Below are 19,114 nucleotides of genomic sequence, written 5' to 3'. Positions count from 1 at the left end.
TTGTAGCATTAGTAAATATGACAAATTTTGTGACAAGAGGTACCGGTATGGCCAGCATAAGGACAGAACCAGAGAATGTGATGTAGTCGTGGCCAGAATTAGGCTAGGATACAGACACATCTGGCAAGTTAGTAACGCTGTACCCATACCTGAACACTCAGCATGTAAACTTTGTGATAAACCTCTAAAGCATACACTTGAACACTATATTATTGAATGTGACACTGTCAAAGACTTCAGGCCACCTGACTTATTGTATCTAGAACTATATAATTACTACATTGAATCAGGGGTGCTTGAGGACATTCGTGCTGTTATCCAAAATTTGCCAGCCCACACTGATTAATCTTCAATTAGAATATGACTCCAATGTATGTGAACCACTGACCTATATATATACTGCTAATGAATATGATGTATTTCCTTCTTTGAGTACGAACCTCTGTCCTGCATGGCAGTGAACAGTGGCATTACCCACATGAATCTGACCTATAGATAGTGTCAATGAATATGGTGCATTCTTTGTGTACAAACCTCTGTCCGGCATGACAGTGAACAGTGATATTACCCACATGAATCTGACCTCCATATATATAGCTGTTAATGAATATGATGTATTTTCTTTGTGTATGAACCTCTGTCATGCGTGGCAGTGAGAAGTGATACCACCCTCAATGTCAAGACCTGACTGAATTACTCAGAATAGGCAAACTGTACTACAAGCTTTGCCAATAAATTTGTTAAACTAAACTAACTAAAGCTCTGATACTTTGAAGGTAATAAATTGAATAGTTTGGCTATCAGTTTGGTAACAAACATCTAAATTATTAAAAAAAAAGGCATCTGTTTAATGTTAAGTGCGCATATATATATATATATATATATATATATATATATATATATATATATATATATATATATATATATATATATATATATATATATATATATATATATATATATATATATATATATATATATATATATATATATATATATATATATATATATATATATATATATATATATATATATATATATATATATATATATTTTTTTTTTTTTTATAAAATCCACACGGGAAAATGGAAACAACGGAGTACCTTAGCTTTCGTCTTTATTCAAGACATCTTCAGAGGCAACTGGATTACATGGACAGAGAGAGGCTTAAATATACACGGTGACCTAAAAACATGAGGTCAGGTCATAATGATGACATCCACTAATCCCCACACCAACACAACCGTAGAGGAGCTTAAGAGAAGGGTGGTGACGTGACTAAACAGGTCAGGTCAAAAAAAAGGGACCCACAAAATAACTGTCATACATCAAGATCAAAGGTTTTCAAAACATTTTTAACCTTGGGCCACTGACAAATAAATTTATGTAACATATTATCAGTTTTGAACTGACCATCACTAAGGTTTATTGATTTTAATTCCTTAATCAAACTAGCTTCAACCAGAAGTCTTTCTGTGACACAAGATGATTTGAATACTTCTAAGCTTTTTTCCCAAGCAATGGGGTGATTATTATTCCTAACATGAACGAACAAGGCACTGCTTTCAGATGCAGTTCTGATATTATACTTATGTTGTTTGATTCTGAGCTGCAGTGTTTTTCCTGTCTGACCTACATAATTACAATTACATTTGCTACATGGAATACAATAAACACTTCCATTTACATTCAAACTTGGGCTATTCCTTATTAACATATTGGTAATGGTTGAGTCATACTTGAAAACAACATTAATATTTAGAAGCTTGAGGGACCGAACTAACGGGACAAATTCATCACGATAGGGCAGAGTCAAAATATTCTTAAGTGTAGGAACTTGTCTGGTTTGAGAGGAATGAAAGGATTTTTTAGCCCTTTTAAAGCAACGATCAACAAACACAGAAGGGTACCCAAGTTTCTGTGCAATAGAACGAATGTGTTTAAATTCATCGTCAATAAATTCAGAGTCACAAATACGCAGACATCTTAGGAACATAGCAGAAAAAACTGACATTTTGGTAGACTCAAGGTGATTGGATAAAAAGTGAATGAAACTGTCTACCTGTGTGGGCTTTCTATATACCTTAAATTTATAGTTTTGGCCATTTCTCATGATAAGCATATCAAGAAATGGAAGGGATTCACTTATTTCTCTTCCAATTTTGAATGTGATACTAGGGACAATATTATTAAGCTTGTCTAAAAATTTCAATGGGTCACTGTTTTTAGGCCAAAGACAAAGAACATCATCTACATATCTATACCATGGAGGAATAAAGTCCACTATATTGGGGACTGTATTCTCCCTTAGTCCTATAAGAGTCTAAAGCTTTTAAAAATGTTTGACTCAGAACAAAATTAAAGTCATTCAAAATTTTCATTGTTTTCTATCAGAATTATCTTATCCACTTTATTGATTTACATGAAAAAAATATATATATATATATATATATATATATATATATATATATATATATATATATATATATATATATATATATATATATATATATATATATATATATATATATATACAATATACATACATACATTATACTGTACATACAAAATATATACATATATGGACGAACACATACTCGTACATATATTACATACATGATATACATGCATGTGTGTGCGTATATCATTAATACACTCAACCATATTCAGAAACAAAAATGACTATAACTTGATTTTAAGCAAACGCATAATACGAACAAAGTTACAGGTAAGCGTGCTATACTTTTTTTTTTGTTCTACAGGAAATATACTTATAATACTATCATGGGCCAGTGTGTCTTTCTCTACAACAAGTGTTAAGTGATTTTATTTTGTTTAATATTTATAATTATGAAAATTATGATATCGAGCGTCTACGATTTTTCCCAAGTCACTCACAAAATATTTTTACGACACTCTGAGAGGGTTATTGAAAAGATGTTCGCCTGACACGGTGAAGAGCGTGTGGGGTAGTACCGGTCAACACCAGCTGTCAAACACTACAACACCAGCTGCCGTGTACCACAACACCAGCTGCCGTGTACCTCAACACTAGCTGCACTACACCACAACACCAGCTGCTGTACACCACAACACTAGCTGCAGTACACCACAACACTAGCTGCTGTACACCACAACACCAGCTGCTGTACACCACAACACTAGCTGCAGTACACCACAACACCAGCTGCTGTATACCACAACACTAGCTGCAGTACACAACAACACCAGCTGCTGTACACCACAACACCAGTTGCCGTACACCATAACACCAGCTACTGTACACCACAACACCAGCTGCCGTACACCAAAACACCAGCTGCCGTACACACCACAACACCAGCTGCCGTATACCACAACACCAGCTACTGTACACCACAACACCAGCTGCTGTACACCGCACACCAACTGCCGTACACCACAACACCAGCTACAGCACACCACAACACCAGCTGCTGTACACCACACACCAACTTCCGTACACACCAGCCGTACACCACAACACCAGCTACTGTACACCACAACACCAACTGCCGTACACCCAAACACCAGCCGTACACCACAACACCAGCTACTGTACACCACAACACCAGCTGCTGTGCACCACAACACCAGCTGCTGTACACCAAAACACCAGCCGTACACCACAACACCAGCTACTGTACACCACAACACCAACTGCCGTACACCAAAACACCAGCCGTACACCACAACACCGGCTACTGTACACCACAACACCAGCTGCTGTACACCACACACCAACTGCCGTACACCACAACACCAGCTACTGTACACCACAACACCAGCTGTCCTACACCACAACACCAACTGCCGTACACCACAACACCAGCTGCCATACACCACAACACCACCTACATGCAGGTATAGAAGATAAGATAAACCAGACAGGAAGTGAACATCCACAAGGGACTGTGAGGATGACCCCTGAAATTAGTTAACGAGGCGTAATGATACATGTATACTGTACTTTCTACATACTGTTGTGTAAGCGACCTTCACCTCCTCCTCCTCTTCCTCCTCCTCTCTACATAATGGAGTGTTAGTGACCTCCTCCTCCTCTCTACACAATGGATTGTATGTGACCTTCACTTCCTCCTACTCCTCCTCCTCCTATCTACATAATGGATTATTTCTTTTTATTAACAAATTTATTGACAAAGCTTGGAGTACAGTTTGCCTATTCTGAGTAATTCAGTCAAGTTTTGACACCGAGGGTGATATCACTTCACACTGCCACGCAGGACAGTGGTTCATATACATTAGAAGTCATATTTTAATTGAAGACTAATCAGTGTGGGCTAGCAAATTTTGGATAACAGCACGAATGTCCTCAAGCACCCCTCATTCAATGTAATAATTACAAAGTTCATGATACAATAAGTCAGGTGACCTGAAGTCTTTGGCAGTGTCGCATTCAATAATATAGCGTTCAAGTGTATGCTTTAAAGGTTTATCACAAACTTTACATATTGAGTGTTCTGCTATGGGTACAGCGGCATAAACTTGCCAGCTGAGTCTGTATCCTAGCCTAATTCTGGCCATGACTACATCACAGTGTCTAGTTCTGTCCTTATGCTAGCCATACCGGTAGCTCTTGTCACAAAATTTGTCATATTTACTAATGCTACAACTACAAAGTCTCTCTGCATTTCTCAGTTCTTCCAGATCAGAGTTCATGATTCTGACTAGAATGTTTTTAAGCACAGCATTGGACAGACCAAGGTCACGGTCAACATTTATTTTCTTACATTCCTCATTGGCCACTCTATCAGCACGGTCATGATACCTAATTGCAACATGGGACGGAATCCACACAAATTCAATACGAAAGTTGTTCTCATAAGCAATTATCACATTTATTTTAATATCACAGACAACTTTAGACATAGAACCTGACTGACTGTTCATTGATTTCAAAGCACTTTGAGATTTACAAAATATCACACCACCTCCATTTTCTTTAAGGCACTCTGTGGCTAAGTAGATCCTCATTAGTTCAGTTTGTGTTGTACTGGCCTAGTTGTTCAGCCTATGCATGTTTGACACTATCATCTTCTTTTCTTTATATATTACAAATGCACAGCCTGTTCTACCTGTGTTTGTCTGCACAGAACCATCAGTAAAAGCATAACATTCACTTGATTTAATACTCCATATGTGAATGTTAATAGTTTCTAGTGTAATACATCTCACCACATTGGTGTTTAACATTTGCTTACTACTAACAGGAGTATAATTAATAGGAACTGATATATCAAGCCAAGGAGGAATGGCATTAGCGGGTTCGTGGGGTGATTGGGACATTCAGTTTCAAGAGATCTGCAACACTTTTATGAAGCCACGCCCCAAAGAGAGTCATTTGTGGAAGGTTAGCGAGATAGTCGGGAATACTTAGATAGAACAACAACTTAATTTGAGCTGTAGTTTGGGAACCATTGTCCTTCAAATGTTTGACACAAAACATGGTATTAAGTAGAACTATCCTCTCCGATAGAGAGGGCAACCCGAGCTCTTTACTCATGTTTACAACTCTGATAGATTTGGGGCATCCTAGAATGATGTGCATGGCTTCATTTTGTACTACCTCAAGGCTGTTTAGTTGTTTAAGGGGAATAGTTACAAGATGGAGAGCATGATTGTCAACTACAGAATGAATGAAGTGAAGATAGAAAGTATGAGCAAAGGTGATGTTAATTCCATAGCCCAAGCCACAAGGGTTTTGAGAGGTTTAATGCGCTTCATTAGTTTGGCACGAAGGTTGCCGACGAAGTTTACATCAATTACATTAATTCCAAGATAATTATAAGAGTTAGATTGTTCCAAGGGCATGCTGGTAATGTTAAAGTCAAGAGGCAGAGGGTGAGCAGGACGAGGATTGAAGACACTTGTCTTGTCAACAGATATTATGAGACCACATTCAATAGTCCTCTGAGCAAATACATCAAGCAAGGCTTGGAGCCTGAGCTTAGTTTGTGTCATAATGCAGATATCATCAGTATAGCATATAACAGCCTCGTTCAGCTGAACTGGAATGTCAGCAATGAGCTTGTGCATCAGTATATTAAAGAGCATAGGACTTAACACTCCTCCCTGAGGCGTGCCAAGCTCAAAAGCTCTCATTCTGGAACTATTGACTCCCTTAAACAGAACACTGGCATACCTGTTGGACAGATAACCCTTTATCCATGTGAGGTTACCTTGGATGCCAAAATTAGTTAGTTGCTCAAGTATAATGTCTCTATTAGCTACATCAAAGGCTGATTTAAGGTCTATGAAGACTGTTTGTGTCTTATCTTTTGAGTGAACAAGATATTCTGCAAAGCATGTCTGTGTACTGCGCCCAGGCATGAACCCATACAGATTAGGGGTCAGTTTGTCTTTGACTTGGATGGTAAGCGACTTTCACCTCCTCCTCCTCCTCCTCCTCCTCCTCTCTACATAATGGAGTGTAAGCGACCTTTACCTCCTCTTCCCCCTCCTCTCCACATAATGGATGGTAAACGACCTTCACCTCCTCCTGCTCCTCCTCTTTACATAATGAAGTGTAAGCGACCTTCCCCTTCTCTTCCTCCTCCTCCTCCTTCTCTCCACCTAGTGGAGTGTAAGCGACCTTCATTACCTCCTCCCCCTGGCAGAGAAGTGTCAAGACCTCCTGACTGAATTACTCTGAATAGGCAAACTGTACTTCAGGATTTGTCAATAAATTTGATAAACTAAAAAAACTCCCCCTCCTTTTCCTCTCTACACATTGGCATGTAAGCGACCTTCACCTCCTCGCCTTCCTACTCCTTTCTACATAGTGGCGTATAAGAGACCTCCTCCTCCTCCTCCTCTCTACATGGTGGCGTGTAAGCGACCTTCACCTCCTCCTCCTCCTCCTCCTCTCTACATAGTGGTGTGTAAGCGACCTTCACCCCCTCCTCCTCCTCTTTACATAGTGGTGTGTAAGCGACCTTCACCCCCTCCTCCTCCTCTTTACATAGTGGCGTGTAAGCGACCTTCACCTCCTCCTCCTCCTCTCTACATAGTGGTATGTAAGCGACCTTCTCCCCCTCCTCCTCCTCTTTACATAGTGGCGTGTAAGCGACCTTCATTACCTTAGTCATTGATCTTCACACCTTCCCTCACACTATCCCGTGGAGGGTGTGTATGTGTGTGTGTGTGTAGGGGGGGAGGGAGGACATGTGTGGTTGGGAGCAGGGAGGGAGGACATGTGCTTGTGTTTGAGGGGGAAGGAGGGTGTTTGTGTTAGTGAGGCAGGGAGGATGTGTGTTTGAAGCAGAGTACGAGTCAGAATCAGAGGAGACAGAGGGAGTGTGGTAGGGATGAGTAGAAAAGTAGGAAGAGGAGCATGAATAACAGAGTACATCATTATAAGTATAACTAAATATACCACAAAACGGGTGAGGGTGAGTTTTTTTTAGTTTAGGAAATTTATTGGCAGAGCTTGTAGTACAGTTTGCCTATTCTGAATAATTCAGTCAGGTCTTGACACTGAGGGTGGTATCACTTCTCACTGCCACGCAGGACAGAGGTTCATACACAAAGAAATACATCATATTCATTAACAACAATAAATGTATAGAGGTCAGACTCATATGGGTAATGTCACTGTTCACTGCCATGCAGGACAGAGGTTTTTACACAAAGAGATGCATCATATTCATTGACAGTACATATACATATATGTAAACACACACACACACACACATATACATATATACATACACATATACATGTACATGTACATATACATACACACACGCACACATACATACATATACGTCGGTCAGATTCATGTGGATAATGTCACTTTTCACTGCCATACAGGACAGAGGTTCGTACACAAAGAATGCATCATATTCATTGACACTATATATAGGTCAGATTCATGTGGGTAATGCCACTGTTCACTGCCACGCAGGACAGAGGTTCGTACACAAAGAAGGAAATACATCACATTCACCAGCAGCATATATAGGTCAGTGGATCACATACATTGGAGTCATATTCTAATTGAAGACTAATCAGTGTGGGCTAGCAAATTTGGGATAAACAGCAAGAATGTCCTCAAGCACACCTGATTCACTGAAGTAATTACATAGTTCAAGATACAATAAGTCAAGTGGCCTGAAGTCTTTGACAGTGTCATATTCAATAATATAGTGTTCAAGTGTATGCTTTAAAGTTTTATCACAAAGTTTACATGCTGAGTGTTCCGGTATGGGTACAGCGTTACTAACTTGCCAGATGTGTCTGTATCCTAGCCTAATTCTGGCCACGACTACATCACATTGTCTGGCTCTGTCCTTATGCTGGCCATACCGGTACCTCTTGTTACAAAATTTGTCTTATTTACTAATGCTACAACTGTCAGGTCTCTCTGCATTTCTCATTTCTTCTAGATCAGAGTTCATGATTCTGACTTGAATGTTTTTAATTACAGCATTGGACAGACCAAGGTCACGGTCAACATTTTCCTTCTTACATGCCTCATTGGCCAGTCTATCAGCACGGTCATGATACCTGATTCCAACATGGGACGGAATCCACACAAATTCGATACGAAAGTTGTTCTCATTGGCAGTTATCACATTCCTTTTAATATCACATGCAACTTTAGACATAGAGCCTGACGGGCTGTTCATTGATTTCAAAGCACTTTGAGAGTCACAGAATATCACCCCACCTCCATTTTCTTTGAGGTAGTCTGTGGCTAAGTAGATTCCAGTTAGTTCAGTTTGTGTTGTGCTGGCCCAGTTGTTCAGCCTTTGCTTGTTTGACACTATCATCTCTTTTTCTTTATATAATACAATTGCACAGCCTGTTCTACCTGTGTTTGTCTGCACAGAACCATCAGTAAAAGCATAACATTCACTTGATTTAATACTCTCTATGTGTCTGTTAATAGTTTCTAGTGTGACACATCTCACCACATCGGTGTTTAACATTTGCTTACTACTAACAGGAGTATAATTAATAGGAACTGATATGTCCAGCCAAGGAGGAATGGCATTAATAGGTTCGTCTGGGGTGATTGGGACATTCAGTTTCAAGAGATCTGCAACACTTTTATGAAGCCACGCCCCAAAGAGAGTCTTTTGTGGAAGGTTGGCGAGATGGTTGGGTGAAGAGCAAAGCTGTGCCTGTCTGTCTGTCTGTCTCTCTGTTTTTCTTTCGCGCAAGAGGGATAACTGTTGAATAGAGATAATATCTATTTTCTTAATTCACTTTCTTCCTTAAATAAAGACAAAGATTTAGATGATCATATCACAAAATATAAATGAATCTCACTATTACTCACTTAAACTTAATATCCCTAATTTGCATAAACGTAAGTACCATTCAAAACTATATCAAGCGACTGTCCCCATATGGTTGTTTGTGTTCTGAGGATCCTCTGGCTGGCAATAATATATAAACTGAGATTCTATACTTTGCTGAATAATTACCTGTTAAGTTACTGGGATCAGGCAAAAATCACATGGGTTTATGGGAGGTGTGTTGAGTGATAGTGAGTGGCCTTCCCGACCCTGAGTTAGTGACCAATTAGTTCCCTCCTGCTGCTGTGTGGCTTCCTCTCACTATTCTCCCTCCCTCTCACTTCTTTCCCTCATTCTTATTACTCTCCTACCTTCTCACGTCTCTCCCTCCCTCTCACCCAGGTCGTCTCAAGTCGTGCAGGAAGAAACGAATGGATGAGAGAAAGTGAGGAAGATCAGGAGGATCGATAATTGAAAAGCTTTTAGTGAGAGGAGTGGGAGCAGTTAGGAGGCGTGGAGGAGGAGGAAGAGGAGGAGTAAGTTGTGGGGAGTAGAAGGGTGGGAGATGTTAGGAGGCGTGGAAGAGGAGGAGATGGAGGAAGAAGAGGAGGAGGAGGAGGGTGTGGGGGTAGAAGGGTGGGAGCTGTTAAGAGGCGTGGAGGAGGAAAAGAAGGAAGAAGAGGAGGAGGAGGAGGGTGTGGGGGTAGAAGGGTGGGAGCTGTTAAGAGGCGTGGAGGAGGAAAAGAAGGAAGAAGAGGAGGAGGAGGAGGGTGTGGGGGTAGAAGGGTGGGAGCTGTTAAGAGGCGTGGAGGAGGAGAAGAAGGAAGAAGAGGAGGAGGAGGAGGGTGTGCGGGTAGAAGGGTGGGAGCTGTTAAGAGGCGTGGAGGAGGGAGGAGGGTGTGGGGGTAGAAGGTGGGAGCTTTTAAGAGGCGTGGAGGGAGGGGGAGGGAGGAAGAAGAAGGAGGAGGCGTGGAAGCGATGTGAGGCCTGGGGAGGAAGAATGGCGTGGAGGAGAAAGAGGGAGTAAGGGGGGGGTAAAGTTGAAGAGGCACCACACTGTCCCTCTTCACTTCTTTCTTCCCACTCCTTCATGTCTTGGGTAATCAGTGCGAAAGGTTTACCTGTGTGTGTGTGTGTGTGTGTGTGTATAATAATAATAATAATAATAATTGTGTATGTGTAATAATAATAATAATAATAATAATAATAATAATAATAATAATAACTAACGGTTTATTGAAAGAGCATGGCAGCCGGAAGGCTGAAAATATACAGTTACATAATTGGGGAATGGGTCTCTTGATTTACAAATAATATACAAGTAACATAAGTGATAAAATATGATATATAATAACTAGGTGGGGAGAAGCTCAAACTACAGGGCATTACAACATAGTGACAGTGCAAAAAGTAAGATTGACTGGTAGTGAATACACTGGTTGATTACAAGTTATTGATTATTTTTACAATGGTTGGGACTGGGCTGCGTGCGTGTGTCTGTGTGTGTGTGTGTGGAATGTCAGGGCCCTTCTGGATACTGGCACAAGTGAGCGTCCTGAAAGAAGAACTGCCCTTGTGGCAAAAGAGCTGGCTAGGTATAACATCAACATAGCAGCCATAAGTGAGTCCCGACTCCCAGACGAGGGTCGACTCACAGAACAGGGGTCTGGCTATACCTTCTTCTGGAAGGGTAAGCCTGCTGAGGAGAGAAACTGCTTTTATGGAGTTGGCTTTGCCATCCGCCAACGCATCCTACACAGGCTAACTGGGATCAACGAGCGCCTCAAGACACTCCGAGTCCCACTGAATCACTCACGTCATGCCTTTTTGCATCAGTGCCCCTACACTGGATGCAGAGGATGACATCAAGGAGGTCTTTTATGCCGACCTCGACACAGCTCTAACCTCTATCCCCAGAGAAGATAAGGTTGTGCTCCTTGGTGACTTCAATGCCAGAGTTGGCAGAGATGCTGACATTTGGCAGGGAACCATAGGGAGAAATGGACTGGGCAAGTGTAATCCCAACGGCCTATTCCTCCTCAGCAAGTGTGCTGCACTCAACCTCACTATCACCAATACCTTGTTTAGGCTGGCCGACAAGTTCAAAGGTAAGTGGAAACACCCACGATCCAAACATTGACATTTCATTGACTACATCATTGACAGAGAAAGAGATCGCCGAGATGTCCTCATCAGCCGTGTCATGCGTGGCTCAGTCCACTGCAACACTGATCATCGGCTCGTCAGAGCCAAGCTCTCACTTCACGTCTCCCTCCCTAATTTAACCTAACCTAACCTTGTGTTGAGTGAGGGAGTAACGTCGCATGTGGTGAAAAAAAAACATTGTCCTTTATACCCATATGAGGATAATGAATGAATGAGTTTTCTGATGAATAAGGAACCCTCTCTCTCTCTCTCTCTCTCTCTCTTTCTCTCTCTCTCTCTCTGTCCACCTGCTGAGATTTATTTATTGTGATTTTTGTTTTCCTTGTTATATTAATGGCATCACCTGAAGATTAGATTCCTTATATTATCACCTTATGATTGTCGTATTTTCACTAGATCCAGATTTACTCCAAGACGTTATAAGGAACGATGTTAGTCGACTGCAGGTTGGTAAATTGTCACTTGAGTGTTGATGCTCCAGTAGTGTGAAGGGAGTCAGTTGTTGGTTTGTAACGCTTACTTGCGATAGGTTGTTGGGAGACTACTACAGGTCATGTCTGGTGGTGGTGGTGGTGGTGGCGGTCTCTTTTTTTCAATGTTGTTAATACATACTGTTGGTGTCGGACAGCCAAGATAAAAGGGGACAATATTTTCATGCTCTCTTTACACCTAAATCAAATAAGTTCAACAGTATTTTAACTTTCAGAAATTTGAACATTTATCATCTCCTGTTGCCTTAACTTTCTTGATTATGGAATGAAGGATTTACCCAATTTATTTTCACAAGAACCATATCCAAGCTACATTAACAAATATCTTTAATATTAATTTTCAAAAGATGTCATATATAAAATATTGGATTTTTTAGCTTGAATTTTTTTATAGAAAAGAGACATTAAACGTACTGATAATTGCCGTTTCTTCTGTTAGATATCATATCATCTGAAAGAATATAATTATATATGACAGATCACGTTTTAACGTGAGAAATATACAGTACACCGTGTGATCTGCGGTCTGATGTTATACAAGTTCTGGCGTTGGGGTAAGGCATGACAAACAGGGAGTCATCATCTGACGCTCCCCAACACCGGGGTCTGGAGCCATATGGTGACACCCTACAAGCTAAACGTTTTTCTACATCACACCACTGTACCTGACCCTTACTCGCTCACCTCCCCTCGACGCTGACATTTAACTAATATTTCAAACTTGGGTAAGTTATTCCTGCTATGAGTCCGAACACTACAGCCAAGTATTGCTGTTATCTTCCATCTATCCTTGTGTACTCAGTCACTCACACATAAATCGATTACAGTACTCTCACTACTCCTAAGGTGTAGTTAGTGAGTCCTTCAAGATGTGTTTATTCTCCTAGCTTCACAGTTTCTCTCCTGAGATTTCACTCAGAAGGGAAATATCAAATTCGGTTCCGAAATCGTTAATGCCGTCTCCCAATGACGTCAGTGCTTGTAAACAAACACTAGACGTGATGCATTGTGACAGCCGGGCCAGACCTCAGGGAGAACGGCGCCCTGGGACGAATTTGATATCGGTGTCCTCCCTCCTCCTCTTCCTCCATGTTTCATATGCGATTTTAATGAAAGTGTCAGGAATAAAGCAATAGGTCTTCAAACGTATCTGATATAAAAAATACACACCTTTATATCAGCTGTGAGCGATCCATGCTCGTTCTCCTATATTGACCTGACAGCAAGGCAGAGGAAATTTATATTCATGGATGGATCACACAAAGCCTTGCGTCCAGTAGGTAGCCGGAAAACAAAATAATAATACAAAGAGACGATCCAGCATGTTCTAGTATCACATGTGACAAGATTGTGTTGTGAGCCACAGCAGAAAGCCTGTCGTCTGTTGTTGTCTGTCGCAGGTGTGTCATCATAAGCTTTAACTTTACTTTGAGAGGCACGGATTACCGCTCATCACGGAGACAAGTATAATTAACTGTATCATAAATGGCATCCGCGTGTGTTGGAAACAGCAATGTAGGCCTCCAGCAAGTAGACTGAGGAGGTGTTAGTACAGGCCAGGCATGGGGCAATTAATTATCTTAGCTTAACTAGTTAACTTTTGAAATAACAGTTAAACTTATCTTAACTTAATCGAAATTGTGACAAATTAAATTATTAACTTCGATAATTATCAATTGGCTCCTTAGAAAAAAATAACAATTAATATATAACACACCAGACCTTGCGCCCAGTGTGTGTCCATACCGTTTGACTTTCCTGTCAGGTACACGAAACATTCGTAGCCAGACTGGAGAGGGTGAGGCCGCTCTGCCTGCTGCCTCTCAGTTACTCAGTTGTCGTTGCAGTGTCCATGTGATAAACACGCTCTAAGGTCGAGGTGTATATTATAATACTTTTTGCAAGTTGAAAAGGCTTGAAAGTTGAAATATGAGACGAACATTTTCGTATACACATTATGGAAATGAACATAATGAGGTTATCAGGGTGTTGTGGCAATGTGGTAAACCGTAATTTGAGTATCTGACTTGAACTTGGCAGTTAGCATTGAAAAGGTTTGAGTTTAAACTTTCAGTGATTATTATTTATTTGATATGCAGAATTCTAATCTTAACATGATATCATTTTTCAAGTAAGAAAGTCTAACTTGGTTTTGTATGCTGAAATATTAAAAGTATTTACATGTGAAAAACTGTTGAGTAAAAAATAAAAAAGTCAATAATTTATAATTATTTTATCTCAAGACTTATTCATACAAAGGAAGTAGTGTGCCAGACTGCCTCACTATTCAGGTATTCAAACTACAGTATTCATTGACTCTTCTGGAAAACATTTACAGGATATAAAGTTATTTAATTCACATGAAATTTCCTCTAAACACATTTGACACAGACTGGTTAACTTAACTTAATCGAAAAAATCTTAACTTAATTAGTTAAGGTTAAAAAAATCTGGTTAACTTAACTTAACCGGAAAAAAAATTAACTCAACTTAACTAGTTAAATTTGAAAATTAATCGCCCCATGCCTGGTACAGGCCGCCACCGTTGACGTCAGAACTTCCTCCGTCTACCAACACGCGAGGACGGTCCAAATAATCTACCTCCCACAGCTTGTTACAAACACAGAAGACCTTATCCGAGTACTTCGGAGAAAAAATCGAGTAGTATTACTTTCAGATTTCTCTGAATGTCAAGTTTACTGTTTCAGAACGATAGAGAAGTGGCGGTTCTGCTCACCCAACAATGTAATATTTTTAGCGAACTATTGAAATTGGCAGATTTTTTATCTAGGGGTGTCAGCTTTAGCCTTAAAACAGGGTCAGAACACGTTACGCTGACCCCTGAAGAGACAACCGCTCCAGAGGATCTAGATGCCAGCTCTGAGCTGATGTTAAACTGACGCTCTATATTCACAAACATTGATGAGCTATTGAGTGAAGGTTTCAAAGGCCCTTCTAACCCACAGCCTCAACACTGTACTGTCAACAGTCTGGTGGAGAGTAAACACACTAGTAGGAGACACCAGCAAGAGATACCAGCAGCAGACACTAGTAGGAGACACCAGCAGCAGACACTAGTAGGAGACACCAGCAGCAGACACTAGTAGGAGACAACCAGCAAGAGACACAAGCAGGAGACACCAGCAGGAGACACCATGACCTGTGACAATAACCTGTAATCTTGACCTTGGTGTTTAGCAATGACCTGTGATAGTGACGACTTTAACCCGTGAAAATTACTTGTAATGACCTGTGATCTTGATATTGATCTGTGACAATTACGAGAAATATTAACCTTGAAGTAACTTTATCCCTTAAATTCCCCAAAATTAACTCAAGTCATCTTCCAAACTTCACTTAAAACAAGTAATCAATTTTAAGGTATTTTTTCTTGGTATCTAGTAAAGAAAACAATAGCTACAGAATGTCAGACATAGACATAAATTTATACCAACCACTTCTTCGCATCGTAAGAGAGAGAGAGTAAAGAAATATTTATAACGAAACTATCATCTACTTTGTGGAATGTTAAGATGGTCATACACCTTGTCAGAGTATCACCTACACTGTATATTTATTATTATTTTATCATTAATGACGTATGGAATGATATGATATGAGTTACAAAATTGGGTATTCAACTATGCTATGTAAAGCTACTGTAGGTATCACGTACATTCATATCAAAGCTAATGATTCACGTAGTAAGCTAAATATTTCAAGGTCTTCATATCGCAATGCCGATCTTAGAAAAGGAGTATATTTTTTTTTATAGGTAAGCAAAAATCCCACTCAAGTATTTTATGTTTTCTTATACTAACGGAAGGGAATCGAACCCTAGTTGATCCGACAGTTGTGAATAACACTCCAGGCATCCCAAGTCCCAGATGTCTGTCTTGTTGTGTCGCTGTGATTGGCTGTTAATGTTTCTTGACTCTCAGATATAAAAGCTCTGATTGGATACTCGGGAGTAATCATGACCAACCAAATAGCAGCTTATACAAGTTCCTATCTGATGGAATGTTAAGATCGTGTTGAAGTTTATCACTGTTATATATAGTCACTGATGCTTTGGTTAGCTGAAATAAACTAATGACGGAGAGGAATATCCATAACTGATTCAAGGCGCCAGTTCCTTCGTGTACAGGTTCCTTCAGAGGACGCTACGGCAGCAGATCACAGAAGACGCTAGGGCAGCAGATCACAGAAGAGGACGCTAGGGCAGCAGATCACAGAAGAGGACATCACAGCAGCAGATCACAGAAGAGGACGCTACGGCAGCAGATCACAGACGAGGACGCTACAGCAGCAGATCACAGAAGAGGACGCTAGGGCAGCAGATCACAGAAGAGGACGCTACAGCAGCAGATCACAGAAGAGGACGCTACGGCAGCAGATCACACAAGAGGACGCTACAGCAGCAGATCACAGAAGAGGACACTAGGGCAGCAGATCACAGAAGAGGACATCACAAAGAGGACGCTACAGCAGAAGATCACACAAGAGGACGCTACGGCAGCAGATCACAGACGAGGACGCTAGGGCAGCAGATGACAGAAGAGGACTCTAAGGCAGCAGATCACAGAAGAGGACGCTACAGCAGCAGATCACAGACGAAGACGCTAGGGCAGCAGATCACAGATGAGGACGCTACGGCAGCAGATCACAGACGAGGACGCTACGGCAGCAGATCACAGAAGAGGACGCTACGGCAGCAGATCACAGAAGAGGACGCCACGGTTGGTCGCGTTGCTGAGAGCTGTGGTACTTGACACAGCTCGTCTTACTTAATCAATGGAAGGATGTGATTGGTGGAGGCCGTCGGCGTCGTAAGCCTTCGGGATCCAATGAGCTTAGCTGACGAAGCTCTTTTATTTTGAAGTGACGAATCTTTCTGTAGCTGACGATTCTCACTTTACCTTTATTCTATTTTAATTGACGAGCTTCGGATTAGCTTCATGTTTTACTTGAGGTGTGTCTACCTAACATTATTTCCTAGCTGGCGATTATGTTTTGGTATATATTTTTAACTGGCGAATGTCCCTATAGCTTTAATATCATCTTAGTTAACGAATCTGCTTTTAGCTTTCATTTTGGGGACTGACGAATCTCTTTAGCTTTGTTTTTAATTTAGCTAAAGTGTCAGCAAATCTGGACGCATAGTTTTGAATCTTATAAGACAAAAAGTATTGCATTACACAAAATAGCTGATAATTTAGCTTTACATCCGGAATTGTTGAATGTTATAACGTTACCATCAGAATAGTTGAATAGTTTAGCTTTTAACCCAGTAATTGGACTGAAGGGTTGTTTGTTGCTCATCCCGGCCACCCTGCAGCCCGGCCACCCTGCAGCCCGGCCACCCTGCAGCCCGGCCACCCTCCAGCCCGGCCACCCTGCAGCCCGGCCACCCTCCAGCCCGGCCACCCTGCAGCCCGGCCACCCTCCAGCCCGGCCACCCTCCAGCCTGGCCACCCTGCAGCCCGGCCACCCTGCAGCCTCGGCTACGGTAGCCTGGCCACTCCTGCAGCCCGGCTACCTTCCAGCTCTGGCCACCCTGTGCCTGGCTGAATTCTGCAGCCCGGGCTACACCCTGCAGCGCCCGGCTACCCTGTGGTGCCCGGCTACCCCAGCCCGGCCACCCTCCAGCCCGGCTGCCACCCTGCAGCCCGGCCACCCTCCAGCCCAGCCACCCTTCCAGCCCGGCCACCCTCCAGCCCGCCACCTGCAGCTCCGGCTACCCTGCAGCCCGGGCTGTTACCTCTGCAGCCTGGCCACCTCCAGCCCGGCCACTCCTTCCAGCCTCGGCCACCCTGCAGCCCGGCCACCCTGCAGCCCGGCCACCCTGCAGCCCGGCCACTTGCAGCCCGCCACCCTGCAGCCTGGGTTGCCACCCCTCCAGCCCGCCTGGCCACACCCTGCAGCCCGGCCACCCTTCCCCAGCCTGGCCACCCTCCAGCCCGGCCACACCTTCCAGACCGGCCACACAAGTCTCGGCCTTCTCCAACCCGACCACCCTTCAGCCTGGCAACCTTCAGCCTGATCCCTATGTAGACTGGCCACCCTCCAGACTGGCCCCCTGCAGACCGGCCACATTGCAGCCCGGCTACCTCCAACCTGACCTCAATTCTGAAGCCAGCTACCCTCCAGGGCCAGGCCACCCTCCAACCTGGACACTCCCAGTCCGGCCACCTTTCAGTCCGGCTACCTCAGTCCGGGCTACCCTGCAGCCCGCCACCCTGCAGCCTGGCTACCCTGCAGCCCGGCCACCCTGCAGCCTGGCCATCTCCAGCCCGGCTACCACCCTCCAGCGCCCGGCCACCCTGCAGCCCGCCACCCCTTCAGCTCCGGCCACCCTCCAGCCCGGCTACACCTTCCAGACCGGCCACATTGCAGCCCGGCCTTCCAACCCGGACTCACCCCTGCCAGCCCCTGGCAACCCTTCAGCCCGATCCCCATGCAGACCGGCCACCCTCCAGACCGGCCCCCCTGCAGACCGGCCACATTGCAGCCCGGCCACCCTCCAACCCGACCACCCTGAAGCCAGGCTACCCTCCAGTCAGGCCACCCTCCAACCCGGACACTCCCCAGTCCGGCCACCTTTCAGTCCGGCCACCCTTCAGTCCGACCACCCTTCAGTCCGGCCACCCTTCAGTCCGGTCACCCTCTAGCCGGGAAATACTTACAAGATTAAGAAGAAAAATATATCATGAATTCTCTTCTTGCTTTATACCATGACACACACACACACACACACACACACACACACACACACACTGCGAGAGCCATAATTTCATAAGAAACATACCAGGTGAGTGACCCCAAGGTGCATTGTCGTACACAGATGAAGTGTATTAGTCATGACAAGTGAGTGTGTGTAAGACTTGACCTCTGTGATATATGTTCATCAGGGACCTTCTCTGAATAACCAACATAAAGAAATAGTATGTGTGGTGTGGTGGATGTAATCCTAGACAAGGTTCTTGAAACTCCAGGGCACGAGCAGTAGATATATTCAACAAGTGGTACAAGGCTGGGCGTGATAGCCAACCGATACAGGAGCGGTTACTAGGGACCCCGGACCGTAGGTAGGCCGAGGCCGATCTGAGGGAAATTAGCTAGCCAGGCAAGGGGAGTTGCTAGACATTCCTAGGACAATAAATGAGGTCTTCT

At 43.0% G+C, this 19,114-nt stretch overlaps 1 protein-coding gene across 1 annotated transcript in view; it reads left to right on the top strand.

The window, feature by feature from the left end:
* Positions 1-18,612, top strand: part of LOC121869133 (vegetative cell wall protein gp1-like) — a 61,050-nt gene extending 42,438 nt beyond the window's left edge. The window contains exons 4-6 of the mRNA XM_042370320.1: positions 16,192-16,680; positions 17,247-17,827; positions 18,027-18,612. Of these exons, the coding sequence (XP_042226254.1) occupies positions 16,192-16,680; positions 17,247-17,827; positions 18,027-18,612 (1,656 nt within the window). The remainder of the gene's footprint in view (positions 1-16,191; positions 16,681-17,246; positions 17,828-18,026) is intronic.
* The last annotated feature ends 502 nt before the right edge of the window (positions 18,613-19,114 follow it).

Source organism: Homarus americanus, unplaced genomic scaffold (assembly GCF_018991925.1).
Source record: "Homarus americanus isolate GMGI-L3 unplaced genomic scaffold, GMGI_Hamer_2.0 scaffold25467, whole genome shotgun sequence".
In the NCBI taxonomy this organism is placed as follows: Eukaryota; Metazoa; Arthropoda; class Malacostraca; order Decapoda; family Nephropidae; genus Homarus; species Homarus americanus.
This window is presented reverse-complemented; position numbering and strand designations above follow the sequence as displayed.